Source organism: Falco cherrug, chromosome 4, assembly GCF_023634085.1.
Source record: "Falco cherrug isolate bFalChe1 chromosome 4, bFalChe1.pri, whole genome shotgun sequence".
NCBI classification, from domain to species: Eukaryota; Metazoa; Chordata; class Aves; order Falconiformes; family Falconidae; genus Falco; species Falco cherrug.
In genome coordinates, this window is record NC_073700.1 from 44,624,287 (window position 1) to 44,652,064 (window position 27,778).

Consider the following 27,778-nt stretch of genomic DNA (forward strand, 5'->3'; position numbering starts at 1 on the left):
GCCAGGCTGGACCGAGCTGAGCCACGGTCCGAAACACGGCCCGCAGCAGAGCCGGGCAGAGTGGCTGCAGGGAGGGCCAGGGCTTGGGAGCAGGCAGCACCAGCAGCCTCCCCCCTCCCCAGCTCCAGTATCTGGGTGCAGGAACCTGCCCCTCCGTGCTGGGCATGCAGCAGCAACTGCTGCTCCACGGCACTGCTGCGCCTGTTCGGTGCTGGGGCGGCTCCCCAGGGTCCTGGGAAGTTGTCCTTTGATCCAGTCCTGCTGCCTCTGGGGACATGGAGCTGCCCCCCTTTCAGTGGGCTCCTGACTGGTGGGGAGGTGGCGGGGAAAGAGGGCAAGGGCAGCTGGACGGGGTGAGCTGCATCCCTGCATCCCTGCCCTGCATCCCCACATCATTGCATCCCTGCATCGTTTCATCCCTGCATCGTTTCATCCCTGCATCCCCACATCATTGCATGCCTGCATTGTTTCATCCCTGCATCCCCACATCATTGCATCCCTGCTCTACACCCCTGCACCCCTGCATCCCTGCCCTGCAGCTCTGCAGCCCTCTCTCTGCCCTCTCCATCACCACAGCTCTGAATATTGATCCACTGAGCCTTGAACTCTGCTGCAGGATCTCTCCGGGGAGATGCGGGCCTCATTTTAGCCTATATATAGCTCCGTGCCTCAGTTTCCCTCCCACACTGCAGCTGGCTGAGCCCTGGGCTGCCACACAGCCCTATGCAGCCTCCCACCGGAGACCCACACTCAGCCCAGCTCCCACCACCCAAACGTCCCATCGTGCTGGGGTTCAGGCTGCCGGATTTAGCCCCCTGCTCCTGGTGGCAGCCTCCCGGCACAGCCCTGCTGCTGCCCCCGCCCCCCCCCCCCCCCCCCCCCCCCCCCGCGCGGCGCGGATGTCCCCGGCGGGGGTCACTGCTTCTCTTCCCTCCTGAATATGCATGGGCCCCTCCGCCACGGCCACCACCATCACCTTTGATCCCACGTCAGGGATAACGAAATGGCTTCATCTGCACTGGGAGATAGTGGGGGTGGCGGGGAAGGGACGGCCTTTGTTCCTGGCCCCGATGGGATGAGCCAAGCCGGGGGGTCTGTCTGCTTGAGCCCCCCGCCCCGGGCCCACAGCCCCCCAAACCTGAACCCCAGTGCATCTGGCTGCGCCGTGAGCATCACTGGTTTATTCTCCCTGAGGATACAGCAAGCGCTTTCCAGCACCGGGGGTCTTGGGGGTGATGGGGGGTCCTCAGATGCATGTCTCGCTGCTGGCCTTCCCCTGCTGCAGGGTCTGCAGCCTGCGGGCCAGCGCCTGTGCCCTCCGGGCATGCTGCCTGCGCAGGGCACCTGCCTGCACCTCCAGGCGCCGCAGCTGGGCCGCCTGCTTCCGCCGGGCACCACGGTATGCTAGGGCCAGCGCGCTGCGGGGACCACGCTCAGCACCCCGGCACAGCGCAAGGCACCCAGGGCACCTGGGGCACCCAGTGGACCCAGGGCATCTGGGGCACCCAGGGCACTTGGGGCACGCAGGGCACCCAGGGACTGTGCGGGCAGGGGGAGTGGGGGCTTGGGGTGTGCAGGAGGGGACAGTACAGCAGGGTGTGCAAGATGGGGCCACGTTTTTGGGGTGTGCAAGAAGGGGTGGCACTTTTGGGGCATGCAGGATGGGGCAGCACATCAGGGATGTGCAAGATGGGACAGCATTTTTGGGGTGTGCAGGGAGGGACTGTGTTTTTGGGTGTGCAGGGAGAAGGGACCGGTTTTGGAGCATGGAGGTAGGGACCACACATTGGGGGGGTGCAAGAAGGGATCGTGCTTTTGGGGTGCGCCGGAAGGGATGGTGCATCTGGGGCAAGCAGGGGTGGGTGTGCAGCCGAGGCATGCATGAAGGACTGCGTTTTTGGGGCGTGTGGGGAGACGTTGCACCCAACACCTGCCCAGCAGAGAAGTGGGTGCCTCCTGCCCACCTGTGAGCATGGAAGAAGTCTGCGGTGACAGTGATGCACTGTGCCTGCTGCGCACGGCTGACGGCGCTGCTCTGCTCCAGGGACAGCACCAGGGCCTGCGCCCGGGCACGCAGCTCTTGCGCCCTGGGGACACCCGCATGGCAGCCAGCCCGGCATGCTGCCCCGCAGCCGCATGGCTACCCGGCGTGATGCCATGGCACGCTGGGGAGGTCTCTTACCGAGCCAGGGTGCGGAGCAACTCTTCCCCCATCTTCTCCCGGTCCAGAGGGTGCTGGGGAGCCGCGGCTCCCACCCGGCTGGTTTGGGCATCCTGCAAAGGTTGGGTGTGGGTCCCATCCCTGGGGAGATGCCTGACCCTGGGGAGGGTCCCCATGGGGAGGTGGGAGCAATCCTTACCTCCTCGCTGCTGCTGGAGCTGCTGGGGGGGCTGGGGGGGCGACCGGAGGCCCCATCCCGCTCCCATTCCAGGTGCTGGAGCACCAGGCGCAGTGCAGCCTCCCGTGGCCCCTGCCCAGTCGCCACCACCTCCAGGCCCCGCTTCTCCCTCTCCACCAGCTGCAGCTGTGTCTTCAGGTCAGCCATGGCCTCCTGGCAGGGCAGTGGCATCACCAGCAGGGCAGAGGAAACTGAGGCACAGCCCCATTCCCTAGCTCCACTCCGTCCTGCCATGCATCAGCCCCCACCCTTCTCCCAGCTGCTCTGCTCAAAGCCTGGACCCGGCGGGGAGCTGGGGAAGAACCCAGTCACCCAGTTTCCCCCAGCTCCCCACATCCCACCTTGAGCGTTGCCAAGTCCCGCAGCAGCTCCGCTTTCTCCAGCCGCCTCCAGCCAGGCAGGAGATCCCTGGCATCCTGCAGCGCCTGCTCAGCCCGGGCTCGGGCGTCTTCACTGCGGTGGGTGCTGGTGGGTGCCGGGGTGTTGTGCAGGGATGCCTCCACGGCCGCCTGCTCCGTGCGCAGCCGGCGGATGTGCTCCCGCAGGGCCCCCTCCTCCATCCCGTGGGGTGCTGGGATGCTGTGGGGAAGGGCAGGTGGCTGGGGTGGGGGCGATGCCACCCCCGGGGACAGCTCAGCCCTGGCCCGGTATTGTGCCTCCCGGTACCTCTGCAGCCCGGGGAAGCCGCTGTCCCTGCTCTCCTCCTGGTTCTCCGGCTCCCCACGGCCTGGGGACTGTGGCCCCTCTGTCGGCATGGGGCTGGACCCCCATCCATGCCCGGGGCTCTGTTCCCCCACAGCTCCTAGGCACAGGGCAGGCAGCGTTCAGGCAGGTGCCCCTCACCAGTGCGTGCCCACAGGGGCTGTGCTGGGGACTGGGGTGCCCCAGCATCCTTCCTACACCCCCTGATACCCACTTTGCATCTGCCAGCACCCCCCAGCACCTTCCTTGCATCTCCTCAGTATCTCCCCTCATCCTCCCTGCATCCCCCCAACATGATACCCCACCAGTATCCCTCTGCACCCCTCCTACATCCCCTCTGCATCCCCTGATATCCCCCAGCACCTCTTGCACACCCCCCAGCATCCTCCCCATAAACTCCCCAGCCTCCTGCCTGCCCCCACAGCCCCCTGGGCTGGCACTCACCACCATGGGCACCATCCTCCTCCCGGCCCAGCTTTGCCCGCATCAGGTCAAGGAGGGCAGCATAGGCCCCCCCACAGCGCTCGCTGCAGGGAGAGGGGCTCAGCATGGCACTGCAGGCCGTCCCCCCCCTCCCCGTCCCTGTCCCCGTGCCCACCTGCAGCGCAGGGCCAGGCGCAGGGCTGTGCTGCGGGACTCGTGCTGGCCCAGCACCATGCTGAGCCGCTCAGCATCGCTCTTGCAGTCTTGCAACGCAGCCGCCAGCTGCCGGTTCACCTCCTGCAGCCTCCCCAGGCACCTGGGCAACGCCGGTGCCCACCGTTAACTGTGCAGCCGGGGCCCAGGGCTGTGCCTCAGTTTCCCCACCGGTGAGGGCTCAGCAGCCCCTGGGGCCCGGGGGGACTCACCCCTGTAGCTGCTGCACCTGCTCCTCCTGCTCCCGGCTGGCACCCTCCGAGGGCTGGGGGGAGAGGGGGCTGTGGGGCTGGGCGCCGTGGGGCTGAGCGCCATGGCTGCACTGGGACAAGTCCTGCAGAGGGGACAGGCAGAGCCCAGCACTGGGGCAGGCAGAGCCCTGTGCCAGGGCAGGATGCCACCCACCAAGCTCCCCCTGTGCTGCGGCTGAAGCCCACCCTGGAGCTGCACTCACCTGGGGCAGCTGGGGGTCCCCCTGCCCTGGGGGGCTGCTGAGCCTGGGGGTGTCACTGCCAGAGCCCCCCGGCTCCTCCAGCCTGGACAGAGCATCCCGCAGGTCCCGGACCTGCGCCAAGCATAAGGGTGAGCCCTGGGGGCTGCTCCAGTGGCACCCCAGGGGTGACCGAGGGCAGTGCCCCCCCCTGCCATGCCCCCAGCACCCACCTTCCCCTGCAGCCGGTCGCGCTCCCCCTGCAGCACCCGCAGTGATGCCATGGCCTGGCTCAGCTCCTCATCCCGGCGCCCCAGGGCTGCCTGCAGCGCCGCGTTCCTCGCTGCTGCCACTGCCATCTCCTCCACCAGCAGCCCCTCACCCGCTCCCGCCGCTGGGCATCGGCGTGTCACCCTCCCGGCCCAGACCGGTGGCTGGTCCAGCTCCTCCAGGCTCTGGGGACACAGGGCTGGTCAGCTGGTGCCCATCCCCTTGGCATCTGGGCTGACCATACCGGTGGGGCTCACCTTGGCCACTCGCGCCCACTCCTCACCCAGTACAGGCTGCGCTGGTGCCCGCCGGTGCCGGGAGAAGACGGTGCGCTCCAGCGAGCTGACAGTGTGCTGCAGGTCTGCGAAGAGGTCGGGCCCGTGGGCTGGGGAGGGGGAGCACAGCTGGGGTCAGGTCAGTGGCACAGCATGGCACAGCATGGCACAGCATGGCATGGCACAGCATCACATGGTATGGCATGCAGCATGGCGTGGGCATGGCACGGCACAGGCGTGGCATGGCACGGCATGCAGCATGGCATGGCATGGCACGGCACAGCATGGTGTGGCATAGCATGGTACACCCACCTTCCAGACCAGTGGCAGCGCTGAGTGTGCCATTGAGGCCCCGGGGCTGTGGGCTGGCAGCGGGGAGGCTGGCGGTGCCCTCCCAGCCCTCCTCATCCTCCCTGCGGGGCGGTGAAGGCCAGAGATGGCAGGGGCCAGGCAGTGACACCCCCCGGTGCCCCACAGCCGCCGTGTCCCTGTACCTGCCCGTGCGGTGCTGCAGCTGCTCAGCCCTCTGGTGCAGCCGGGCCACCGTGGCCAGCAGCCTGGCGATGCGCTCCTCATAGTGCAGGATGCCCTCAGTGTCCCCTGCCATGTCCTCATCGTCATCTTCATCCTCATCATCCTCATCTTCATCCTCGACTTTCTCCTCCTCCTCCTCCTCCTCAGCCGGTGGGGGCTGCGGACACTGTGTCTGCCCATCCCGGCCCTGGCCGGCACCCGGGGACATAGGGGCTGACACCCGGCGACATAGGGGCTGACACCCGGCAGGATTTGCCGGGATGGGGATGGGTTTTTGGCCACCAGCCCACTGGCCACAGCGCCTCACCCCAGCGCCCAGTGCCTGGGCTGGGCAGGACCCGGCACCGCTGCCCCACCGCGCCCCACCGCGCCCCACCGCGCCTCACCGCGCCCCACCGTGCCAGGGATGCCCATAGTCAGGGGATGCCTGTGGTGGGGCGTGAGGAGACCCCCCATGTGGGACCAACGCCTGGCAGCACCCATCCCATGGGACACCCCACTTGCCTTCTCCATCCCGTCCTGTGGCGGCTGTTGCCCGCACCGGGGGGCTCACCCCACTCCCACACCGGGTGTCCCCACGTTGTGGCTGCGTCACTGGCCCCTGCCCGGCCTTGGGCCTGGTTCCTGCCGAGATTTCCTCTTCCTCGGCAGCCCCGGTGCGGCCTCTTGCACTTAACCATTGCGCTGCCCCGCACCGGGGGGGACAGAGCCACCTCAGGGGGCTCTGCCCCCCAAACCCCTCCCTCCCTGCTCTGCCCCACGGCACCTCAGCCCGACACTGGACCCTCGCCATGTGCCTGGGCTCCTTCGTGCCCAGGTGGGAGGATGCACCCAGCTTTGCACCCTTGAGCATCTCTTGGAGGTTGGGGGTGGGGGGCCAGAACATTTGGGGGACTCATGAGCATTTTGGGTGCTAAGAGGCATTGCATGGGGTGCTGGGGGGTGCAGGGTCGGGGGGGAGCCAGCCCCGGGGTGCTGTGGGCAGTGCATGGGTGTTTATGTGCGGGAGGGTGTTTTTTGGGGTGCAGAGGGGTGCTGCAGGGTGCAGGAGGGGCAGCGTGGGGGTGCTGGAGAGTCCTGCCTGGGTGTTCAGAGCGCTGGGACAGAGCGTGTGTAGCTGGGGTGCAGGGGGGTGTGCACGGGTGCAGCAGGGTGTGCAAGGGTGCAGGGGTGCAGGGGGCAGTTCATAGGTGCAGGGGTGTGTGTGTATTTGGGGTGCAGGGGGTGGTGCTCAGGGTGCAGGGGTGCATAGGGGTGTGTGCGTGGATATTTGGGGTGCAGGGCTGTGCATGGGTGCAGGGGTGTGCGTGGATATTTGGGGTGGGGGGCTGTGCATGGGTGTGAGGGTGTGCGTGGATATTTGGGGTGGGGGGCTGTGCATGGGTGCGGGGGTGTGCGTGGATATTTGGGGTGGGGGGCTGTGCATGGGTGCGGGGGTGTGCGTGGATATTTGGGGTGGGGGGCTGTGCATGGGTGAGGGGGGGTGCGTGGATATTTGGGGTGGGGGGCTGTGCATGGGTGAGGGTGTGCGTGGATATTTGGGGTGTGGGGGGCTGTGCAAGGGTGCGGGGGTGTGCGTGGACATTTGGGGGGGGCTGTGCATGGGTGAGGGGGGGTGCGTGGATATTTGGGGTGTGGGGGGCTGTGCAAGGGTGCGGGGGTGTGCGTGGATATTTGGGGTGGGGGGCTGTGCATGGGTGAGGGGGGGTGCGTGGATATTTGGGGTGTGGGGGGCTGTGCAAGGGTGCGGGGGTGTGCGTGGACATTTGGGGGGGGCTGTGCAAGGGTGCGGGGGTGTGCGTGGATATTTGGGGTGGGGGGCTGTGCAAGGGTGCGGGGGTGTGCGTGGATATTTGGGGTGGGGGGCTGTGCATGGGTGTGAGGGTGTGCGTGGATATTTGGGGTGGGGGGCTGTGCATGGGTGTGAGGGTGTGCGTGGATATTTGGGGGGGGGCTGTGCATGGGTGCAGGGGTGTGCGTGGATATTTGGGGTGGGGGGCTGTGCAAGGGTGCGGGGGTGTGCGTGGATATTTGGGGTGGGGGGCTGTGCATGGGTGCGGGGGTGTGCGTGGATATTTGGGGTGTGGGGGGCTGTGCATGGGTGCGGGGGTGTGCGTGGATATTTGGGGTGGGGGGCTGTGCAAGGGTGCGGGGGTGTGCGTGGATATTTGGGGTGGGGGGCTGTGCATGGGTGAGGGGGGGTGCGTGGATATTTGGGGTGTGGGGGGCTGTGCAAGGGTGCGGGGGTGTGCGTGGATATTTGGGGTGGGGGGCTGTGCATGGGTGAGGGGGGGTGCGTGGATATTTGGGGTGGGGGGCTGTGCATGGGTGAGGGTGTGCGTGGATATTTGGGGTGGGGGGCTGTGCATGGGTGCGGGGGTGTGCGTGGATATTTGGGGGGGGCTGTGCATGGGTGCGGGGGTGTGCGTGGATATTTGGGGGGGGCTGTGCATGGGTGCAGGGGTGTGCGTGGATATTTGGGGTGGGGGGCTGTGCATGGGTGCGGGGGTGTGCGTGGATATTTGGGGTGGGGGGCTGTGCATGGGTGCGGGGGTGTGCGTGGATATTTGGGGTGCAGGGGGTGCAGACGGCGATCAGGGGCGGGGCAGGGTGGTTGGGGTGCCGTGCACGGGCAGTCAGGGTGCCGGGTGCCCCCCTCCCCGTCCCCACGCGCCCGGGGGACCCCGGGGAACTACAAGTCCCAGCAGCCCCCGCGCGCCGCCGCTTCCGGCCGGTCCCGGACGGGGCTCGTACGGCCGAGAGCGGGTGAGCGCGCGCCCGGGGAGGGGCGCGGGGTACGTGGGCGGGGGGCGCCCGGGGGGGGCGTGGGGTGCAGAGGGGGCGCGGGGACTGTGGGGCGGGGGGCGCCCGGGAAGGTGGGGCGAGGGGTGCAGGGGGCGCACGGGGGGGGGCGTGGGCAGGGGACGACCGGGGAGCGTGGGGTGGGCGGTGCACGGGGGTGTGTGTGGGGTGAGGGGTGCGTGGGGTGCACGGGGGGGCCGGGGGCACGTGAGGCAGTGCGCTGGGGGGTGCATAGGCTGGGGGTGCGTGGGGCAGGGGGTGCACAGGGGGGTGTGGGGCAGGGGGTGCGTGGGGCAGGGGGTGCACAGGGGGGTGTGGGGCAGGGGGTGCGTGGGGCAGGGGGTGCACAGGGGGGTGGGGCAGGGGGCACAAAGGGGGTGAGTGGGGCAGGGGGCGCACAGGGGGTGTGGGCCAGGGTCCAGGGCTCAGGGCTCCCGCAGCGCTGCCACCCCGCAGCCCCCCGGCGCCGGTCCCAGCGGCCATGGAGCGCAGCTGCCTGATGGACACCTCGGAGCCGGGCAGCGCCGCCGAGGAGGAGGAGGAGAAGGTGCCGGAGCCGCGGCCCAGGACCCGCTCCAACCCCGAGGGTGCTGAGGACCGGGCGCTGAGCGCCCAGGCCAGCGTGGGCAACCGCAGCGAGGGGGAGGGCGAGGCGGCCAGCACCGATGACAGCCCCCAGGGCACAGCTGCGCCCGACGGCACCGCCTGGCCTGGCCCCGCGCCCCCCGCCGAGGTCCAGGTCAAGACCCCGCGGGTGAACTGCCCCGAGAAGGTGGTGGGTGTCCATGGGGAGGGTGGCGGGGGGGCTGCGGGGGCGGTGGGGGGCTGCAGGGGCTCAGCCGCCGTTCCTTTCCCGCAGATCATCTGCCTGGACCTGGCGGAGGAGATGGCGCTGCCCAAGCTGGAGTCCTTCAACGGGTGGGTGCCGGGGGGTGCCCCTGGCTGGGGGACCCCAACTGTGCTCCCCCGCCAGCACGGGGCCGGGGGGGGCGGTGGTCCCCGCTGAGTTCCAGCCGCTGCCGCAGGTCCAAGACCAACGCGCTGAACATCTCCCAGAAGATGATCGAGATGTTTGTCAGGACGAAGCACAAGATCGACAAGTGCCACGAGTTCGCACTGGTGGTGGTCAACAACGACGCCACGTGGGTGAGTGGGGCCATGGGGATGGGGGCGGGTCTGCGCCCCCCACCCCCCTCACCCCCGCTCCTCTCAGCTCTCAGGGTTCACCTCGGACCCCCGCGAGGTCTGCAGCTGCCTCTACGACCTGGAGACCGTCATCTGCAAGTCATTCAGTATCCCACCGCCTGTGGGGTGGGACGGGGGGCCGGCACCCCCTGAGGGTCCCTGGGGTGCACACGGGGTCCTTGGGGTACACGCAGGGTCCCTTGAGCATCATCAGGGACCCTCCAGGCCTGTTGCCCGCAGCCAGCAGCATCCCCATGGCCTCGCTGGCATCCCCGGCACAGGCAACGGCTGCGGCACGGAGCAGCATCGGTGTCTAGAGGCTGGGGGGTCAAACCAGACCCCTGAATCCCCCCAGGCAGGGTTTAACGCCAGACCCCCCAGCCTCCCCAAACACCCGCTTTCCGGTGTTTTCTCCCCACCCTGGTCCATCCCCCATGCCCGGTGCGCTCACCTCCCCCCGCAGGAGCCCGCTGGGTGCCCCAGTGCCAGCGTGGCCACCGGCTCTGGGCGTGGCACGTCCCTGGGGATGGGCAGGGGTCTGTGTGGTGGGATCGGTCCTTACCTGGGGCTGCAGATCTGGAAGGGCTCTTCAACCTGATGTGAGTATGGCCGGGGGGGGCGGGGGGAGCGGGGCAGCCACCTGGCTATGGGGTTTTGGCTTTGGCATAAAACCGCCGCGAGCCTTTCGCCAAACAGCTCCTGGGGTGGGCGCTGCGTCCCCAGTCCTGGTGCAGAGCTGTTGGGTTGTCATTAAGTTTTAATGGGGGGTGGGGGTGGGGTGTCAGTCCATGAGCTGCTGGGTGGGGGTCCCTGAGCCCCTATCCTCCTGGTACAGCCAGCAGAAGATTGAGCTGCCGGTGACAGAGAACATCCAGACCATCCCACCGCCCTATGTGGTGCGGACCATCCTGGTGTTTGGCCGCCCCGGCTGCCAGCCCCAGTTCTCCATGTCGGAGCAGATGAAGGTGGGTGACCCCCCCCCCGGCTCTGTCCCCCTTCCTGGTGAGCTCGATGGCTCCGGGTCCATTCCGGTGCGTGGAGGAGCCTCCCAGCACCATTCCCGACTTCTCACCCTGCAGAAGATGCTGCAGTGTCCCTACTTCTTCTTCGACGTGGTGTACATCCACAATGGGACGGAGGAGAAGGACGATGAGACGAGCTGGAAGGTAAAGGCGGGACGGGGGGGTCCCCATCACCGCGGTGGTGGTTGGGGGAGCTGTGTGACCCCCTGCCCCCATTGTGTGTCGCCCCCCCAGGAGATGTACAGCTTCTTCAGCAGCCTGGACACCAAAGGCACCAACTACAAGTACGAGGTGTCGCTGGCGGGGCCGGCCGTGGAGCTGCACAACTGCATGGCCAAGCTGCTGGCGCACCCGCTGCAGCGCCCCTTCCAGACGCACGCGGCATACGGGCTCCTGGAGGAGGACGAGCCCCCTGAGATTGAAGCCACAGTCTGAGCCGGGCCCCCCCCCCCGGCACCAGGAGCCACGGGTAGCCGTGTGGCGGTGACCTGGCGTGGGGCAAAGAGAGAGGTGTTTAGCTGATGGCGTGTCGCTGGTGATGTGGATCCTGCACCGGGGTTGGAAATGGGTGTGTGTGTGGGGGTGTCAGCCCCATGCCCGCCCCCATGGCTGTGGGGCTGGGGGTCCTGTGCCCGTTGTGCCCTGCAGTGCTGGCGTGGGGAGCCGAGGGGCACCTGCGGGTGCTAGGCCGTGCTGGGGCTCCCCCACTGCAGCAGGGATGGGCACTGGGAGGTGCTGGGCACTGGGAACACTGATGTGGTTACTGGGAGGTGCTGATGCCAGGCTGCTGCTGTAGGACACTGGGAGGTGCTGGTGCAGGACACTGAGGGGGTGCTGGTGCCAGGCACCGGGAGATGCTGGTGGGGTTACTGGGAGGCACTGAAAGATGCTGGTGCAGGACATTGGGAGGTGCCGGTGCTGGGTATTGGGAGATGCTGGTGCAGTTACTGGGTGGCATTGGGCAATGCTGGTGCCGGGCACTGGGAGCACTGGTGCGTGATTACTGGGTGATGCTGGTGCCAGCCACTGGGAGGTGCTGGTGTGGTTACTGGGAGGCGCTGGTGCAGGACCCTGGGCGGTGCCGGTGTGGGCCGCTGGGTGGCGCTGTGGCGTGGCACTGGGAGCTCCGGCCCAGCCCCTCCAGCCGCGGTCGCAGCCGGCTGGGTGGGCGTGGTTGCCCTCAGTCGGCTCCTATTGGCCGCCTCGCCAGCCAATGAGCGGTGGGGTGGCTTGTGCGCGGGGGGTTCAAACAGGCGCTGCGCAGTGCGCATGCGCGGGGCGGCTTGAGCGGCGTGGCGCGAGCCGTAAGGGGGCATGAACCGGTGGGGGGCGGGTACAACGGGGACATTCCACCGCGGGCGGGGGCACCGGCACTGCACCGGGTGGGGGGGGAAATGGGGACATTGCACCGGGGGGGCACCGGCACTGCACCGGGTGGGGGGGAAATGGGGACATTGCACCGGGGGGGGGCACCGGCACTGCACCGGGGGGGGGGGGGAATGGAGACATTGCATCGGGGGGGGCACCGGCACTGCACCGGGGGGGGGCGGGGAATGGGGACATTGCACCGGGGGGGCGGGCACCGGCATTGCACCGGCGGGGGAAGAACGGGGCGGCAACGTTGCACCGGGGGAAGGTACCGGTATTGCACCGGGGGGGTACACGGACGCATTGCACTGGCGGGGGGGGGGGGGGGGGGAACATCGCGCTGGGGGAGGGGTGGGGATTGGCACCGGACCGGCATTGACCGGGGTGTGAACGGGACTGGAACACCACGCGGGAAGCCACCGGCATCGTACCGGGGGGACACGGGGACATTGCACCGGGCAGGACATCTCCTTGCACGGGGCGGGGCACGGGTACCAGACCGGCATTGCACCGGGGAGGCGGCGGGGACATTGCACGGGCGGGGGGGGGCGGGCACCGGGGCGGGGGGCATCGGGCGCAGCCTTGCACCGGCGTGGGTGGCGCTTTGCACGGGCGGGGACTCTGCGATACCGGCGTTGCACCGGGCGGGGGGCGCGTTGCACGTGCTGCAACGCGGGGTGGGGTGCCTGCTTAAGGGTACCCCTGCATACGCTGCCCCGGGGGGGATCGGTGGGGAGGGGGAGCCCCTGGCACTGCACCCGGCGGGGAGTGGGCGCTTTGGGTGCCCCTGTGTGTGTCTCCCGGGGGGGGGGGGGGGGGAGGCGCTGGACAGCCCCACGCTGGGACTGACTCGAGGGCAGCTGCCACCCCACGGTGGGGTCCCCAGCGCCCCCCCCGTGCCTGAGCAGCCAGGTGTGGGGCTGGTGGCCCTCGCGTGACCCCAAGGGGACGGCTGTGCCCCTGACCCACGGACCGTGACCTTGACCTGGCTGAGCTGGGGGGGTGGTGGTGGGGCTCACGGTGAAGCCCCCCTCCTGCTCCAGGTTGGCCGAGGGGCTGATGCCACACGTCACCGCATCCTGGGGGGGGCACAGGTGCCACAGGCTCCTGCAGAAGAAACAGGGGGGCCTGGAGCTCCAAGGCCAGGTTGGTGGGGACGGTCCTGGGGACAGGGACAGCACCTTGGGGTGCTGCTGTGCTGGGACCCTCATCAGTGGGCTGGGGGAGCAGTGGGTGCTTGCCTGGCCCTGGCAGGGCTGCGCCCCCCCGTGGTGGCCCTGGCAGGGCTGCGTCCCCCTGTGGTGGCTCTGGCAGTGGTGACAGCGATGTCCCCTCCCGCAGGATGGCAAACAAGCCGCTGACCTGGCTTGGATCCCGTGGGACTCGCAGCGTGCCCGGGGGTGGCCCCCTGAGGAAGGTGAGGTCCTCGGGGTGCCCCCTTCACCAGGGCTGGTGTCGGGGGGCTGACCTGGCTCCCCTGACTCCAGTCTGTGCCCCCAGACCCAGGGGGGCCTGGGTGGTCCCTGTCCTTCCTGACTGAAGACGGCACTGAAGACAGTGGCTCCTCTGGGCCCCTCAGCAGCACCCACAGGTCCTGGCTGGAGGAGCTGGAGCTGGGGGGCAGCGGTGGTCTGGGGGAGCCCCCGTTCCCACGGGGCTGTCCCCTCGAACCCCCATCCCCCTCCGTCCCCTCCCCTGCCCCATGGCCCCAAGTGGACCTGGGGGGCTCAGCTCTCCCCCCGCAGCCCCTCGCCTCCAGCACGCTGCTCTCTGCCGGGGATGAGCTCGGGGAGGGATCCCAGAGCCGAATCATGGGGGGAAGGATGGGGGGTCCCCCCTGGGCTGTCCCCAAGCCTGGTGCGGGGGACAGCCCCCGTCCCTCTCGCCAGCAAGAGTTTGGTCCAGGTGGGTCCCTGAGCTCCCCCCAGCACTGCAGTGGGGTCCTGGGGGGACACAGGGCACCCCCCCGGGCTCCCCTGCTCCGTGGTGGTCAGAGTAGCCACTCTGTGGTGTGCTGGGGCCCCGGGGACGGTGACATCCTGGGTGCTGTGGCTCAGCACCGCTGGGGACCAGGGATGGGTATCGCCACCCCAGCTGCACCGGCCTGGGGGGTGGCAGTGCCGGAGGTGGGGGACAGGGACCACAGCAGCCTTGGGGACAGCAGCAGTGCCAGTGAGCGCTTTGTCAGTGCCCTGGAGACCCTGGAGCCCAGCGAGGACGGGGGATGCCCAGGGGCTCGGCACTGCTGCTCCCCCCAGCCCAAGGCACCAGAGCTGGGTGAAGCCCACTCCCCAACTGCAGCTGCTGCCGAGGAGCTGCCCCCTGCCAGCCCCCCAAGTGTGGGGAATTTTGCAGGAGGCTTAAGGGCAGCCCCTTGTGAGGATGGCTCAGACGTGGGTGATGTAGGGGAGCTGCTTGCCCAGCTCCAGGGGTGCAGCCTCCGGGGCTCCCCCCCCCATGCCCCAGGACCCCTTTGCAGCCCGGCTAGTCTCACCGCTGAGGATGTCACCCTCCGGCGCTGCCACTTCACCCCCAGAACAAAAAGCCGCCTCCAGGCTTCTGCAGCACGGCTCAAAGCCGCCACCTCCTCCTCCTCCTCGTCCTCCTCCTCCTCCTCCTCCCTCTTCCAAGAGACACTGGAGATGCCCCGGTGGCCCCCCAGGCTCAGAGCACCCCGGGCTGTCCCCAGGGACCCTGGCACCACCCCAGGGTGCTGCATCAACCCGCAGGGAGAGGACATGTCCAGCAGGGATGGAGAGGGGACAGGCTCTTTGGATGACACTGAGATCCTCCCCAGAGCCCCTAGCCAGCCCAGCTCATCCCTGGGGGCCAGCAACTCGCCTGGCTCCAGCCCCACGGTCCCGCTGGTCCCTGGGGGTCACAGGCACCCCCAGGACTCTCCATCAGATGCTCAGGCCTCCCCTGGCTCCAGCCCCACGGTCCTGCTGGTCCCTGGGGGTCACGGGCACCCCCAGGACTCTCCATCAGATGCTCAGGGCTTCCCTTGTGCCTCTAGGACCCCCAACCCTGGGGTGCTGGAGGCTGGCTCTGGGTGGCAGGACCCCTCACCCTTGGGGACACACCAGCCCCCGTGGCCCCACAGAAGCTTCAGCCGCCCCCTGGCCCCACAGCTGCCAGGCAGCACTGCGGTGGAGCCAGGGGGCCCAGCTGTGCCACTCTCGCCCGCTGGCTGCAGCACCCACTGCTCCAAGGAGCATCTTGAGGATGAGGAGCGGGGACAGGCACCCACCGAGCGGCACAGTCCTGGCACAGAGGCCACCACCAGCCCTGGGGACACCGTGGTCCAGGATGGGCGAGTGTGCATGGCACCACTGCGGCCCCTCTCAGATGAAGGTCTCCGCCGGCGGCTGCGGGCGCTGGGGGACAACCCGGGGCCCGTCACGGAGCTCACCAGGTGGCTGTACCTGCGGCGGCTGGAGAAGCTGGTGAAGGGACACCAGGGGAGGCCAGCAGGGGAGTCCCAGGGATCCCCCCCAGCCTGGTTGTCCGGTCCCCATGGTGCTGGTGTGGGGCTCACAGTGCTCCCCGATGCTAGCACGGCCGCTCCAGGGCACAGCCCCGAGCTGGCAGCTGCCCTGCGGACCGGCCGCATCCCCGACTGTGCCCAGGATGAGCTGGTGCTGGCCCAGCAGTTTGACTGCTCCGACCAGCGCTGGCACTGGCGGGAAGGGCTGGTCAAGTCCAGCTTCAACTACCTCCTTCTTGACCCCAGGTAAGGCCACGCTGCTCCCCCACGCATCCCCCATGCCAGGTGGGTCCAAACAGGGACCCCTGGGAAGCGACAAGCCCCAAAGGTGGGGGTTGGCACCCCCAGGACCACCCAGAACCTGCCACTCCGCTCCCACCACCTGAGCCCAGCTGAGTGCTTCAGGACCTTTGTCAAAGCCATTTTCTACGTGGGCAAGGGGACACGTGCTCGGCCATACTGTCACCTCACCGAGGCACTGAGCCAGCACCGTGCTGGGACACAGAAGGTAGGATGGGCTCGGGGGGTGTGTGTGTGGGGGTGTGTGTGTGTGCTGAGGCCATGGTGTTGGGCTCAGGGGACTGTGTTGGGGGTCTGGGGTCTGTGGTGACAGTGTCTGCTGTCCTGTAGGGCTGCCCCAAGGTGCGGCGCATCCTGGAGATCTGGGCGAGAGGGCAGGGTGTCATCTCGGTGCACTGCTTCCAGAGCACGCTGCCAGTGGAGGCTTACACGCGGGAGAGCTGCCTCGTGGAGGCTCTGGGTGAGCGGGGCTGGGGGGAAGGTGGTGCTGCCGCAGCCCCCAGCTTCAGTTCTGCTACTGCTCCCACTCCCTGCATCCCTCTCCCCCACCCCATGCAGGAGTTGGGGGGCTGCAGCCTGTCCTGGGGCACACGGGGACTTTGGGGTCCCTGGTTGTCAGTGCAGGGTCTGGACACGATGCCCCAAACCCCCACGTCCTGTGGGAAATCTGCTTGGAAGTGGGTGCTGGTGGGGGGCACGGGGCTGCCTCCATCGCTGTGGGTGCTGATGGGGAACAGGGGGGGCAGGACTGTGGGCGCTGACCCGATCCCTGCAGGGCTGCAAACCATCACCAACCAGAGGAAGGGGCACTGCTATGGCACGGTGGCGAGCTGGCCGGCGGAGCGGCGCAGGCGCCTGGGTGTTCACATGCTGCACAGGGTCATGCGCATCTTCCTGGCTGAGGGCGAGCGGCAGCTCCGACCAGCAGACATCCAGGGTGGGCGCTGAGCACCCTGGGGTGCTGAGGAATGCTGTGCCAGGTGCTGGGGGGGCACCCCCTGCCTGCACCTCCCCTCTGCCCTGGCTGAGGAGGTGGCTGTGCTCTAGGTACGGGTTTTATGTCACAAACACTGGCGAGAATTTCTCTATTTTTCTACGAATAAATCGCTGCGGGACTTTTTTTTTTTTTTTTTTTTTTGGCTAAGAAATCTAAGCTGCCTGTGATTTCTGACTTTGCTTCCCCACTCTGCCCTGCTCCTCAGACAGCCTCGCTGCACCCCAGTGTGTACCCGGGTGCACGGACACACGGATGTCTCCCCACGCCCGGCACATCTCTCCCATCATAAAGTCGGACGCGGCTGAGAATATAACACGGCTTTACTGTATGAAATGGCACTAACACGGCGTGTGGCTCAGCAGCAGGGTTACGGTGTGTGGTTTGCCTTGGCTTTAGCACAAGCGATGTGGGTACAAGCGGCACAGACTCCGTGGCAAACAGAAGTTGAAGAGCTGTGGCCCGCAGCCAGGCACCAACAGTAGCCTGGAGCCGGCTGGGGGGGTCACGGCGGGGGCAGAGCCGTGTTTTGGGGTATGGTGACATTTCTGGGTACCCTCACTGCAGACCCTGGCCGTGCTGCGGGGTCTCCCCTGGCCAGGATGCAGTGGGAGGGATGTTGCAGAGGAAGGCTCGTGGAAACAATTTAAATCCAGGGTCATTAAAATTCTCATTATGAGACAGGTTGCGGCAGCAGCGGGCAGAGGCGGGCACCGGCAGAGGGACAGCTCTGTCCCAACGGAGCAGGGCTGCCTGGGGACACTCATCACACAGGGTCCCCATCATGCCAGGGCTGACTCTGAAGGACCCTTCCTCTCCTACCTCACTCAGTTTGGGGAGAACGATGGGCTCAGCCTCGAGGAAGGCGCGCTGCCGGTGGGTGCCAGCTCCGGTTGGAGCAGCCCTGCCCAGCCAGGAGCCCCTCGAGCCAACCTGGGGTGCCTCGGTGTGCTGCCAGCGCTGGTCAGGGTGAAGAGGGGCTGGGTGGGACGGGGACCGAGGGTGAGGTTTCTGTGGGACTGGCTATTTCTTTGGTTTAGATGGGGGGAAATAAGAGGGAAACAAAGCAGGGAGTGGCTCCGCTCTTTGGGTAGTGGGGAGGCTGGGACCATCCCCCAAGCACAACATCCTCCTGGCTCGCTTGGGCTCCCACCCATCCCGGCATGGCTGAGAGCCCCCAGACCCTGTGACAGAGCCCAGGTCCGCGCTCGACACTTCTCATGTACCTTCTCGCTCCTGCCTGGCTCCGGGCAGCAGGATGCAAAGCGCGGAGGGGAGGAGATGTTGAGACTGGTGGGTTGAGTACAGAACGGTGTCAGCAGGTAACGAGCTGTTGTCTGTTGGGATCAGGCAGTTGCGGTTGGCTTCGTTGCTCCTGTGTTGCTCTGAGACCCCGTGGATCTGTACAGGAGTCATCAGCAAGGACGGACACAGCGGCAATGGCACAGTGTATTGCTGGTCCCTTGAGGGACGAGTGTGATCCCAGTGGGCATGTGGTCCGGGAGGGGGTGGTAGGTCCCAGAATCATGGAGGAGCTAGAAGCTGGGAAGGGCGAACGGATCAGATGCTGCAGGAGTCGCTATGTGGTGGTGATGGCTCCGAGCATCTTGAAGATGTGGCAGCAGGAGGGGGAGCAGGGGGCTCCACAGAAGCCAGTGCTGCAGTACCTAAAGCAATGGTGGCTGGGGACATGACTGCACAGACGGTGGCACCGGGGGACCGCGGGACCACAGGAGAGCTCAAGTTTGGCTTGTCTTCTTCATCACAGCCATGCCAGTCCCACCATGGTGGGGGAGCTGGCGGTCCTTCTGGCCATGTCCACAGGAGCAGGTCACCTCCTTGTCCTCATCTCCTGGCCGGGCAGAGATGAGCCATGCAGACCCTCCTCAGTGCCAAGTGGGAGCTGCTCAGCGCCACACGCACGGCTGCTGGGAATAACCCCTGGAGGCCAGGGCATGGGGGTCTCATCCTCCCAGCCCTGCCGATGGCTCGGGCGAGGCACCGTGGGGGCTCAGGCGAATCCCACTGCTGAGGCCAAGGAGCCTTTGGTTTCCCCTTAAAGCAATCCCAGCTCAGCTCCTCTAGCCCTGGCCGGGAAGGTGCCAGAGCTGATGTGCTCTCCCTGAAGGAAGCCCTCTGAGTTCTTCCCATTTTGCTGCAAGTGGGACCAGTCTCCCTGCAGTCGCCCTCTCTCCGTCCCCGGGGGGTCGCTGCATGAGGAAAATAATACTACAAAGAAACAGGATGAAGACGCTCCAGCGGCTGCCATGCCGTCCCCAAGGGGATGGGGACCAGGTCTGCCATGTTCCTACTGCCGACCCTGCACACCCCTGCCTGGGGGAGCCTCCGTGCTCCACCACCAGCCTCTGATGCGGCCGGGAAAGAAAATCAGCTGAGCTCCCGGCGAGGGCAGCCTCTGCCGCACCCCTCCGCTCTCGCAAACCCCTCTCCGCTCCGAAACATCTCTCCCATCGGAGCAGCCCGGTCACCATGTCCCGCCGCCTTATTTCTTCTCCCCTTGCCCGTCCCCAGCTGGTGTCTCGGGCTCCCACAGGACGAACTCGTGGAGCAGCGTGTTCACCGTCTCAGGACACTCCATCATCACCATGTGGCTGCCCTCGTCAATCACCTTCAGGAAGGCAATCAGCAGGATCTGGAGGGAGACGGTGGCAGTGGCAGGTGTCAGTGCTGGGACGAGCCCCCTGCCTGCATTGCTGCGTGCCGGCAGGCAGACCCCAGCCCTCACCCAGCCCCACTCGGTGCCGTACCTCAGCCATGCGCTGGTCCTCCTCCACCGGGACGAACTTGTCGTGCATGCCGTGCACAAGGAGCACAGGCACAGCCAGCTCCGCGTGGTAAACCTCGTCGCCCTCCGGCCAGTATTGGCCGCTCATCATGGCACGCAGCACAAAGGAGGACACGTTGAAGGCATTGCCTTCCTTCAGCAGCTGCTTCTCTTTGGCACCCTGGCGAGCGAAGCCAGCCCTGCGGGATGGAGCCGGCACAGGCAGAGGGTTAGCCCAGCCCAGCGCTCAGCATCAGGGGGACAGGAGCATGGGGGATGCCGCTGGCAGGACACCGTGTCCCTGCCCGTGGTGGCTGGAAGCCAGGTTGGCTGGGGACCTTCCAACCCTTCCCAGCGCCGCGGTGCCGGGATGGCCACTCACTTGAGGAAGCTCCAGGCCAGGCACGGGGACAGGCAATGCAAGACGCAGGTGGGCATGTTGAAGATGGAGCAGAGGCTGGGCTCCAGCGCTGTCGGGCCCCCTCCGTTGATCATGATCACTTTATGGACCAGGTCTGGGTACTCGTGGGCAAGGAAGGTGCAGAAGGACACCCTGTGGGGAGAGACAGACATGGGGGCCATGCTCCAACCCCATGGCACCTGAGAGTGCTGCATCCCAAGGCAGATTTCAAGGATCCATGGCTGCATCCCAGGCTATGCCCCCTTGTTTGACCCCTGCTCCCCCTTTCTAGAGCAGGGTAACTACAGCAGGTGCCCTGCAGAGCCCTGGAAGAGGAGTTCAGCTCGGGATTTCACTCCCGTGCAGACCAAAGCAGGGTGCTTGGACCCACTCGGGTGCTCACCAGCCTGGACCAGCCTTGTCCTTCTGATCTAATCCTGGCTTGGAGCCCATCTCTAGCTCCCTCTCCTCCCAGGGCTGCTCTCTGCACTGCTTAGTCTCCACCTAATTGACTTTCTTGGGCTTACTCTATTTATAGGCTGTGTGTTGCCAGCTTCCCTGCTGGAGGATGGGCCCTGGGATTAGCTGGACCCAGGAATGCACACCCCAAGAGGATGTAGGAGATCAGAGCTGAAGGATAAACCCAGAACAGGAAACCCCTGCCCCTGAAGCGCAGGATTTGTTGGGCATTTGCTGCTGAGAGGATGGGGGGTGTGTGAATCTATCCCTTCCCTCCTGGGACCCCCTGGTCCCTTACCCATATGAGTGTCCTATCAAGATATTCCTCTTCTTTGCGTAGCGCTTGAAGACAGCCCTCATGTCCTCCGCCAGCGCATAGAAGGTGTACGCGGCGGCAATTTGGGGAGCTGAGCTGCAGCCATGGCCGGCCAGGTCAGGAGCCACCACTTCGTAGCCCAGCTTGGTAAAGAAGTCCAGCTGCTCCTTCCAGATGTCCAGTGAGCCGCCCACGCCGTGGATGAAGAAGAGGACCACGTCACTGTGTGTCCCTTTGCAGCTCGTGATCTGCTTCTTGCAGTCGATGTTGACGACTTTCTTGGGTTTACGCTTCCGACGCTTGCCGGGGGCAGCGGCTGCTTCCCGTGTGCCGCAGCCCGGCGTGCCGGCAGGACCCTGGGCAGGAGCTTGGCCAGCCAGGTCAGAGAGCTCCAGCTCCATGGTGCTGTTGGGTTCCCCCAAGCTGTTCTGGCAGTGCAGGATCTCAGAGCGGACGGCGTCCCCCAGGTTCTCGATCACCAGCTGCCCGTTGCGGTAGACGGTGATCTTGCGCTTGCAGTGCACCATGCCCCGCTCTGGCCCCCCAGGCTGGGTTTCCTCAGGCCCCTCTGGGGCTGGGCGGTGGGGTGTGCTGTGCCTGATCCGCAGGATCCTCCCTGGCTTCACCTCCATGAAGCTGTAGCCGTTGCTGGACTCAACGCTGTCCAGTGGCCCCACGGCGTTTGTCGTCTTGCCCATCAGGCAGCAGAGGAGCCCATCGGTGATGCTGTTCAGCATTATGCTCCCTGCAACGAAGGCGACAGGTGGGGGCAGGAGAAGTGGGGTTAGTCGGGTTAGTCACCAGCTCCAGCACCCAGCGGGGACATGCTGGGGGTCCTGGTTGTGGAACAGGGGACCAGGGACAGCCCGGCCCCCCCGCTGCTTTGCTGCCAGCCTCAGGCAAAGGCACAGCAGCACGAGTGAGGGCTCTGGGGATGCTTTGGGGGGTGAACGTGGTGCTCCCCAAATGCACAGCCCTCCTCAGCCACCTGCACGTGGGCTTCTACCCATCCAGCTTTGCCTGAGCCACGTCCCTGTCGTTGAGGCAGTGCAGTGTACACTGGCCCAGCAGAGGTGAACTCAAGTGGCTGCAAACCGTGCAGTCCCCAGCATGCAGCTGTGGGCCTCTGAGAAGGGATCTGCTCTGGCCAGGGGAAGGAACACGCAAAGAAAAGCCTGCTTGAAGTGAAAATGCTATTTCTGGCACCAAATATGGAGCTAAGGAAAGATTCAGCTATGAAAATGCATTATTTATACTGATTAAATATATATATGTATCTCTAGCCTAAACCACCGATACAGATAGTGAAAGATGGAAATTACAGGGTTGGGAGATGAAGGTTTTAATTAAAGCCACTCCACAAACCAAGGCTGAAAATAATATAGCAAGAGGACCAGGAGGCGGGGGAGCAATGACCCAGCACCCACTTGGTGGGTGGGAAACCCCTCCCCACGTCCCTATCCAGCACCACAAGGGCTGGGGGGATGTGGCATTGTCCTTGCTGTCCCCAAGGCTTGTTCCTTGGCATTTGCTCTTTCAGATGTGGCTTTGGGAGAGGACTGCGGATGACGGGACCACCAAACCTGGCTGAGAGTGAAGCCAGACCCAAGCAAAGGCAGATGCAAGGTAGGAAAGGCTGGTGGCACTGCGAGCGCTGGTGCTGGGACCAGAGCCCAACACCATCCCGGTGATGCCGAAGGTGGCTGTGGAGGAGGCTGCGGAGGTCCTTGCTTCCCCTGGCTGGCAGCCCGATGCACGTTTATTATTGATGAAGCTAAACACAGTGAATTATTGATGTCAATGGGCAAAGAGAGCCGGAGCAGGCACTGCACAGAGGGGCTGTCCCTGCAGGAGGGTCACTGGCTGCCCCCTGAGCAGTGGCTACAGGCACTGACCACGACCCCTGTGAAGGGGAGAAGGAAAAGTGTGTTCCTGGGGGGAATTTAATGTCTAAATCCCAGTGGCACTGTCAGGAGCAGCCCCCTTAGCTGCTCGAACAACCCCTTCAAGTGCAGTGGGCAGGATTGCAGGTGCTTTCCTGGCAGACCATGCGAAACCGAGCAAGGGATGGAGGCAGGCTGGGAGCGCCAGCCTCGCTCTGCAGCTTTTAACGTCCACTGCGCCTAGGGAAGCCAACGCTGCGCCCTCCTCAGAGACCCCTGTGGCCCCCAGCGTGCCCAGCCTGGCCCCTGTGCGCTCCTGCGAATGAGATGGGCTCTGCCATGAGCTGCTGGCCGCTGAGGAGCCCAGGCACACCGGCCGCAGCCCAACATGCGGCTCATGGACTTCCCCAGGAAAAACCAGCCTGTTTGCTCCAGGCAGGCGACCTGGGTAACGGTTCCCTTGGCAAAGCCGGAGCGGCTTATCTGGGGAGTGCTGCCAGCTCTCAGGACAGCAGCCAGCCTTTGATTCTCGCCCGGCTGTCGGGGACAGTGGCCCCGACTCCCACGCAAACACCATGCGAGGCTCTGGGTGCTGAATTGTAGGGACGGGAAATGCAGCAGAGCTGGTCCTGGGCGCTCATTCTCTTCGCCACTGGCTGGAGAGCCCCCCGGGGGCTCCCCCCGATGCAGGGTTTGCCCTCAGCTGCCTGCAGTCTGGTGCCTGGGCTTGCACTGGTGATCTCTCTTCTGGACACAGGCACACCCATGCAGGATCTGGCAGCACCCAGAGCTTTCCAGCAGCTCCCTGTTGCTGAGTACCATGCTAAACAGCTGCGTCACCCACTGGGTGTCCTTCACTGCTCTGGGAATGGACCCATCCAAGCTGATGAGCATGAGGTCTCAGAGCCCTGGCAAGGAGAAGCCAAATTGGGACCTGCTCTGCGGAGCCACACTTCCAGATGGGTGATGAGCCCGAGGAGCTGGGCACCGGACTGGCTGGAGCCCTGGCTGGAAGATGCCCAGCTGCCTTTGCACCAGGATGGGCATGCCACTGCTCTTGCCACGCTTCTGAGCACCAGCTCGGTGCCAGGCTTGGGCTGCTTTTGATCCCCGAGTGGCTCTGACCTGGGAATGCTGAGCAGGGAGATGGGGCAGGTGGAAAACCCAGGGGTAGAGGGGAAACTAAGCAGACCCTGAGCCTTACTGTCCCCATGAGCACGACTGCGGGCTCTCTGCAAGCTCTTCCCACGGCTGGCAGGGCACATCCTGCCCCTGCACTGGGTATGGTCCTCCCACCATTCGGCCTGTGGGACCTGGATGTGTTTCTGCCTCTGATTTCCGTAAAGCCTGGCTTTGCGCTGTGCCTCCATCTTGCAAGGTACTAATGATCTCTGTATGGATTATAAACAGGACTTCTGGCTAAACCGCCTCGACATTGATTAACTTCTCAGGATTAACTCAATTAGTTCATCCTGTTCATTTCCAGAATTGATTTGCTGGAAGGCTCTGGTGGTCAGGAGCTCTGCAGGCAGAGCCAGGAGCCCAGGCTTGGGCCACGGAGCCGCCCTCCAGCATCGTTGGCTCTGGGTACAAGCCCAGATCCTGCTGCAAGACGGGCAATTCAGCAGAGATTCCTCCGCTCGGATACACCCCGGCTGGAGCTCGTGGTCCGGGATGTGGCAGTCCCTGCTGGGTATCAGATGGAGAAAACACCACCCAAATCCCATCAGCGAGCGCGTCCCAGTCGAGCCATTCAGTGGCTAGGTGAGAAACGGAGGGATGGGAGGTTAAGCGACTCGATTCAATGTCAAGCTTCATCCCAGGGGCTGGGAGGCAAAGTGCACCCGTCTCCCACCTCCCACACGTGTCCTCTAACCCAGCGCGCCGGCTGCTGCAGCCAGAAACATCAAGGGATGTTCCCTCCGTGAGATGAAAAGGGCTGAAAATGAAACCAGATGGATACGAAGAACTTTGCAAAGATGCCAGTAACCATGGCAATGAGCTGCTTCCCTCCCCACCCCCATTCCGGCTACCTTCCATTGCCACCACCCCCCCCAGAGCGAGATTTCGGCACCGGTTACATAAGGCCAGGCACAACAATGAGTCAGGCGCGGTGTGAACCTGCTGTCGGCCCCCGTGTCCCACGAGGACACGGCACAGACTTGGGAAGGCGGATGGCATCGCCCCCAGCTGATACCCACATCGTGGTCACCCTGAAAATCACAGCTGCCCCCAGGAAACCGCTCTCAGCAGAAAGGGGATGCTCGAGGGATGCTGAGGATTAATCCCAAGAGGATGATTTATTGCCCAGGTCCAGACCTAGTCCCAGAGCACCCATGCAGAGTTCTCTGGCTTCACCCTCCCTGCTGCTGCAATGAATAACCCAGCTGGGGAAAAACAACTTACTGACCTACTTTGGGCTGCAGCAACTCTGATTTTATACAACTTGATGGCACCATGTCACAGCTGGAGAAAAATGGGACAAGATGTGCTGTGGCAGGGTGGAGGACGGAAAGCCTGGTGGGGTAGCGTGACAGGCAGGCACACAGGGCTGACGCAGAGCCCATGGGGCTGGCACACAGCCTCGGGGGGGGGGTGGGTATCAGGGCAGTGCTCACACCACGTCTGCCCCAGGGGTATGACTGCAGCATGGGCACGCTCATGGCCATGCCAGGATGGGCTAGCCACACTGGCTCTTTCCTTGCCATGCCTGCAGAGGAGATGGTCCCTGCCCCAAACGGCCTCCTGGTGCTGCCTCCCGCAGTGGTCCTGTCCCTGCTGGGTCCCTGCACACAGTGCTGGGGACAGCTGATGTCCCAAAGGTCCAGCGTGCTGGGAATGACAAAAATCTCCTCCTGCTGTCCTGTCCTCGCTGGGGAGACCTTGAATTATGGGCAGGAGTGTTTCTCCTTGACAGCCCCCAGGGCAGCAGTGAGCCCGTCCCTGCTGAGAGAAGTCCTGGTAAACATTTCATCCCAATAAGTGAGCCCAGAGCATCATTTACCACAGCAGGCAGGAGTCAGCACCTGAGCTGATGGCCATGAATCTCCCTATAACCCAGCGAGCTTGATCACAGCTCAGCACCTCCATCCCCCTCCCTGCACAGAGCCCTGGACCCTCGTAGGGAGTAGCAGGGACTTGATATCTGCTAATTCCTTGCAAATCCTTGGAGGAGAGGTGCCAGAGAGGAGCATGAGATATGCTGCAGCCAGAATCCATCCTACCATAATAATTTGTTCAGCTCTAATCCCTTCCCTCCGGGGCTCACGAGTATTAATGATGATACACGACACTCCTGAGGAATGAGCAAATATTATTATTCTCTTCCCAACCTCCCCCCCCCATTCACACTCTGCAAAGTAGAGAAACTGCAGCATTGAAAAAACACATAAAGAGAATGTCTGTTAAAGCACCGATCTCAGAAACATGCAAGAAAATGTTTATGCTGCAAAGTAAACTTCCCTCAGGGGGAATGTGAAAAAGCCACTTCAGCTGGTGGCAAACACCTGGATTTATTCTGTTATGCCTGGCTTCCCCATCCTGATACAATTACAGCAGCTTTATCAGGACAGTCAGGAGCAAGTGGTCAGGAAGGCTTTATCAGTGGTACAAACGAAAAACGAAGGAGGCAGCCCTGAGATCCTCAGCACAGACAGGGATGCAGCCGAAGCCCGCACCTTCCCTGGGGGGGGAGGACCGGTCCCCATCCACGGGCAGGGACTTTGCCGAGGACGCAGACAAATCAAATCCAGTCAAGAAACGGCATGGGAGGAAAAGCAGAGCGTCTGTAAGACACACGGCTGCCTGGAGCCGTGGCTGGCTGCCTGCCACACGTCTCTTTAGGAAGGAAGAAGACCTTGAGAAACAAAAGATTATGCAACGCACAGCGGAGTAACCTGTGCCTGACCTCTGCGACCAAAATCCCACTTAACCTCCTCCGTTTTCCAAACATCCTAGATTTCCAAGAGGATTGCCCCTACTCCCACCGCATAGCCGCAGAAAAGCCGGTTGGATTCCTCCGGCAGCAAACATCCTCCAGCAGCAGGCTGGAAGAAACCATTGCAAGGAGGCAGGAGAAGGAGAAAACCCTGCCCCCTCCGCCGGGCAACGATGCGTGCAGGTGCCCCCTCGATCTCCAACCGAAAAATCCAAGCAGATTTGACACGCACATAGCAACAGCAGGGCTTCAGTCAGAGCCAGCAATCATTTACTGCAATTGCATCACAACAGAAGCCATCCCTTAAGTTATATCGCTGAGCAGCTTTTTATAACCCCGCACTCAAAGCACGCTGAATGTAACAGGGTTATTTAAGCACGAGCAATAACGTGCCGCTGCAAGGCTACCATCTCTCCTTCGCTCCCTGCAAGCCCATCTAAAGCCTCTCAAATCCCTTCCCATCGTCAGCTGTAAAAAAACACATCTTGTGGCTATTTTGCTCCCCGTGCCGAGCACCTTCCTCCCCTCTGCTTCAGGGCATGCCCTACATCACGGCTTGTGCTCTGCACAAAGGGAGAGAGAGAGAGAGAGAGAGAGAGAAGAGGATGCTCACCTCATTTATTGACAAGGGTTGTCAGGAGTCGAGATTGCAAATGAAAGGCTTAAATCTTGCAGGAGGCAAAGGGGGAAAGGAAGAGAAGCCCGAGGCGGTGGGTGCCTGTGCAGGATGCAGGGTACCAGCGCTGGCAGGCTGCTCAGCTTTTCAGCTCCTCCGATTACAATTTTTTTGCCTGTCTGGTGGGAAGGATGGAGCAATGCCTTCAGCTCAGCTCATCTGCTTTAGCCTGAAATCTCTCCTTCCATCTTCTCCCCACCAGCAGCTTCATAACTGAGCTCTGGGGTTTGGGGGTGCTATTTGTCCTTGTAGTCTATAGCCATAGAAAGCCCCTTAAATCCCTCCTAAAGAGGAGGGCTTTCGGCGTGACAGACAAGGAGACTTGCCAGTCAAAGCAAGACCCAGCGCAGCCCCTCTGCCCGCCCATAGGGAGCCTGCCAGGAGCTGGGGGAGCGGGAGGACTCGCCCTAGTTTTTTGCCCCTTCCAGCGGGATGAGTTACCGAGTTCCTTTTTTACATTTTCTTGTTTTCTTGCCATTCTGGTATTTGTGGCTTCCTGGAGGTCACGAGCGTGTTGGTGCCGCAACCGTGTTAGAGCTCAGCACCGAAAACATGAATGTGGAGACCCCACGGGCCGGGGCAGGAGGGCAAAGATAAAATCACAAATGTCTCTTGGGTTTATTTGCACGGGTGTGGGTTTGGGAGGGCTGCAGTCACATCCCCCCATCCTGACGGGCTGACTTCTGGCGGGAACACAACAAACCAGTGCAGAAAACCCCCAGAGCTGGTCCCTGCTCTTGGCAATACAGCTGGGCTGGGCTCCAGAAAAGCCATCTGAAGGATTTTTTCAATGATCAGAGGACGACTGAGCCTTTATGGGTTACTGGTGACTCACCCTCTGACCCCCCCAGGCAGCCCTCCTCCTCCTCCTCCTGCTCTGTAAAACACAGATAATCGCATTTGCCTGCTTGGGAACAG

General features: G+C 64.3%; 4 protein-coding genes across 9 annotated transcripts; 2 read left to right on the forward strand and 2 right to left on the reverse strand.

The window, feature by feature from the left end:
* Nucleotides 1-1,165: 1,165 nt before the first annotated feature.
* On the reverse strand, nucleotides 1,166-5,926 carry USHBP1 (USH1 protein network component harmonin binding protein 1). Of its 3 annotated transcripts, none has more exons than XM_055707980.1 (15): nucleotides 5,751-5,926; nucleotides 5,207-5,433; nucleotides 5,025-5,125; nucleotides 4,721-4,822; nucleotides 4,401-4,622; nucleotides 4,192-4,302; nucleotides 3,950-4,071; nucleotides 3,700-3,840; nucleotides 3,546-3,628; nucleotides 3,066-3,201; nucleotides 2,741-2,978; nucleotides 2,361-2,552; nucleotides 2,183-2,274; nucleotides 1,965-2,087; nucleotides 1,166-1,418 (listed from the first exon to the last, which is right to left on the reverse strand). In XM_055707980.1, exons 1-15 carry the CDS (start codon nucleotides 5,924-5,926, stop codon nucleotides 1,247-1,249), a joined length of 2,238 nt encoding a protein of 745 aa, XP_055563955.1. In that variant the 3' UTR covers nucleotides 1,166-1,246. The 3 variants fall into 3 exon arrangements, with proteins under 3 accessions (XP_055563955.1, XP_055563957.1, XP_055563956.1); XM_055707982.1 differs by having other exon boundaries at nucleotides 4,695-4,822; nucleotides 5,207-5,385; nucleotides 5,742-5,853; XM_055707981.1 differs by having other exon boundaries at nucleotides 4,695-4,822; nucleotides 5,751-5,841.
* Nucleotides 5,927-5,929: 3 nt separating this feature from the next.
* Nucleotides 5,930-10,777, forward strand: BABAM1 (BRISC and BRCA1 A complex member 1). Of its 4 annotated transcripts, none has more exons than XM_055708014.1 (9): nucleotides 5,930-6,063; nucleotides 8,489-8,823; nucleotides 8,908-8,966; nucleotides 9,074-9,194; nucleotides 9,262-9,340; nucleotides 9,808-9,832; nucleotides 10,069-10,198; nucleotides 10,313-10,399; nucleotides 10,490-10,777. In XM_055708014.1, exons 2-9 carry the CDS (start codon nucleotides 8,530-8,532, stop codon nucleotides 10,688-10,690), a joined length of 996 nt encoding a protein of 331 aa, XP_055563989.1. In that variant the 5' UTR covers nucleotides 5,930-6,063; nucleotides 8,489-8,529; the 3' UTR covers nucleotides 10,691-10,777. The 4 variants fall into 4 exon arrangements, with proteins under 4 accessions (XP_055563989.1, XP_055563987.1, XP_055563988.1 ...); XM_055708012.1 differs by having other exon boundaries at nucleotides 5,934-6,063; nucleotides 8,505-8,823; XM_055708013.1 differs by lacking the exon at nucleotides 5,930-6,063 and adding an exon at nucleotides 7,861-8,012.
* Nucleotides 10,778-11,863: 1,086 nt separating this feature from the next.
* ANKLE1 (ankyrin repeat and LEM domain containing 1) lies at nucleotides 11,864-16,534 on the forward strand. Its single transcript, XM_055707972.1, has 7 exons — nucleotides 11,864-11,891; nucleotides 12,667-12,769; nucleotides 12,965-13,040; nucleotides 13,124-15,356; nucleotides 15,459-15,618; nucleotides 15,741-15,870; nucleotides 16,186-16,534. The coding sequence occupies exons 2-7, from the start codon at nucleotides 12,683-12,685 to the stop codon at nucleotides 16,356-16,358; spliced, it is 2,859 nt and encodes a 952-aa protein (XP_055563947.1). The 5' UTR covers nucleotides 11,864-11,891; nucleotides 12,667-12,682; the 3' UTR covers nucleotides 16,359-16,534.
* Nucleotides 16,535-16,709: 175 nt separating this feature from the next.
* Nucleotides 16,710-27,136, reverse strand: ABHD8 (abhydrolase domain containing 8). Its single transcript, XM_005444276.3, has 5 exons — nucleotides 26,798-27,136; nucleotides 20,347-21,109; nucleotides 19,572-19,742; nucleotides 19,173-19,389; nucleotides 16,710-19,057 (listed from the first exon to the last, which is right to left on the reverse strand). Exons 2-5 carry the CDS (start codon nucleotides 21,099-21,101, stop codon nucleotides 18,908-18,910), a joined length of 1,293 nt encoding a protein of 430 aa, XP_005444333.1. The 5' UTR covers nucleotides 21,102-21,109; nucleotides 26,798-27,136; the 3' UTR covers nucleotides 16,710-18,907.
* Between the last annotated feature and the right edge of the window lie 642 nt (nucleotides 27,137-27,778).

What these genes read in the sequence shown, in the direction of transcription:
- USHBP1 (XM_055707980.1), bottom strand. Translation starts at nt 5,926, where the DNA reads ATGGTTAAGTGCAAGAGGCCGCACCGGGGCTGCCGAGGAAGAGGAAAT. An exon ending in GGAGGATGGTGCCCATGGTG is followed by an intron (nt 3,202 to 3,545) that starts GTGAGTGCCAGC and finishes CCCTGTGCCTAG; the next exon opens with GAGCTGTGGGGGAACAGAGC. An exon ending in GGCTTCCCCGGGCTGCAGAG is followed by an intron (nt 2,979 to 3,065) that starts GTACCGGGAGGC and finishes CCTTCCCCACAG; the next exon opens with CATCCCAGCACCCCACGGGA.
- BABAM1 (XM_055708012.1), top strand. Translation starts at nt 6,038, where the DNA reads ATGTGCCTGGGCTCCTTCGTGCCCAG. An exon ending in CGTCATCTGCAAGTCATTCA is followed by an intron (nt 9,341 to 9,807) that starts GTATCCCACCGC and finishes CTGGGGCTGCAG; the next exon opens with ATCTGGAAGGGCTCTTCAAC. An exon ending in GAAGGGCTCTTCAACCTGAT is followed by an intron (nt 9,833 to 10,068) that starts GTGAGTATGGCC and finishes CTCCTGGTACAG; the next exon opens with CCAGCAGAAGATTGAGCTGC.
- ANKLE1 (XM_055707972.1), top strand. Translation starts at nt 12,683, where the DNA reads ATGCCACACGTCACCGCATCCTGGGGGGGGCACAGGTGCCACAGGCTC. An exon ending in GCCTGGAGCTCCAAGGCCAG is followed by an intron (nt 12,770 to 12,964) that starts GTTGGTGGGGAC and finishes CCCCTCCCGCAG; the next exon opens with GATGGCAAACAAGCCGCTGA. An exon ending in TACCTCCTTCTTGACCCCAG is followed by an intron (nt 15,357 to 15,458) that starts GTAAGGCCACGC and finishes TGGCACCCCCAG; the next exon opens with GACCACCCAGAACCTGCCAC.
- ABHD8 (XM_005444276.3), bottom strand. Translation starts at nt 21,101, where the DNA reads ATGCTGAACAGCATCACCGATGGGCTCCTCTGCTGCCTGATGGGCAAG. An exon ending in CTGGCCTGGAGCTTCCTCAA is followed by an intron (nt 19,390 to 19,571) that starts GTGAGTGGCCAT and finishes TCCATCCCGCAG; the next exon opens with GGCTGGCTTCGCTCGCCAGG. An exon ending in AGGACCAGCGCATGGCTGAG is followed by an intron (nt 19,058 to 19,172) that starts GTACGGCACCGA and finishes GTCTCCCTCCAG; the next exon opens with ATCCTGCTGATTGCCTTCCT.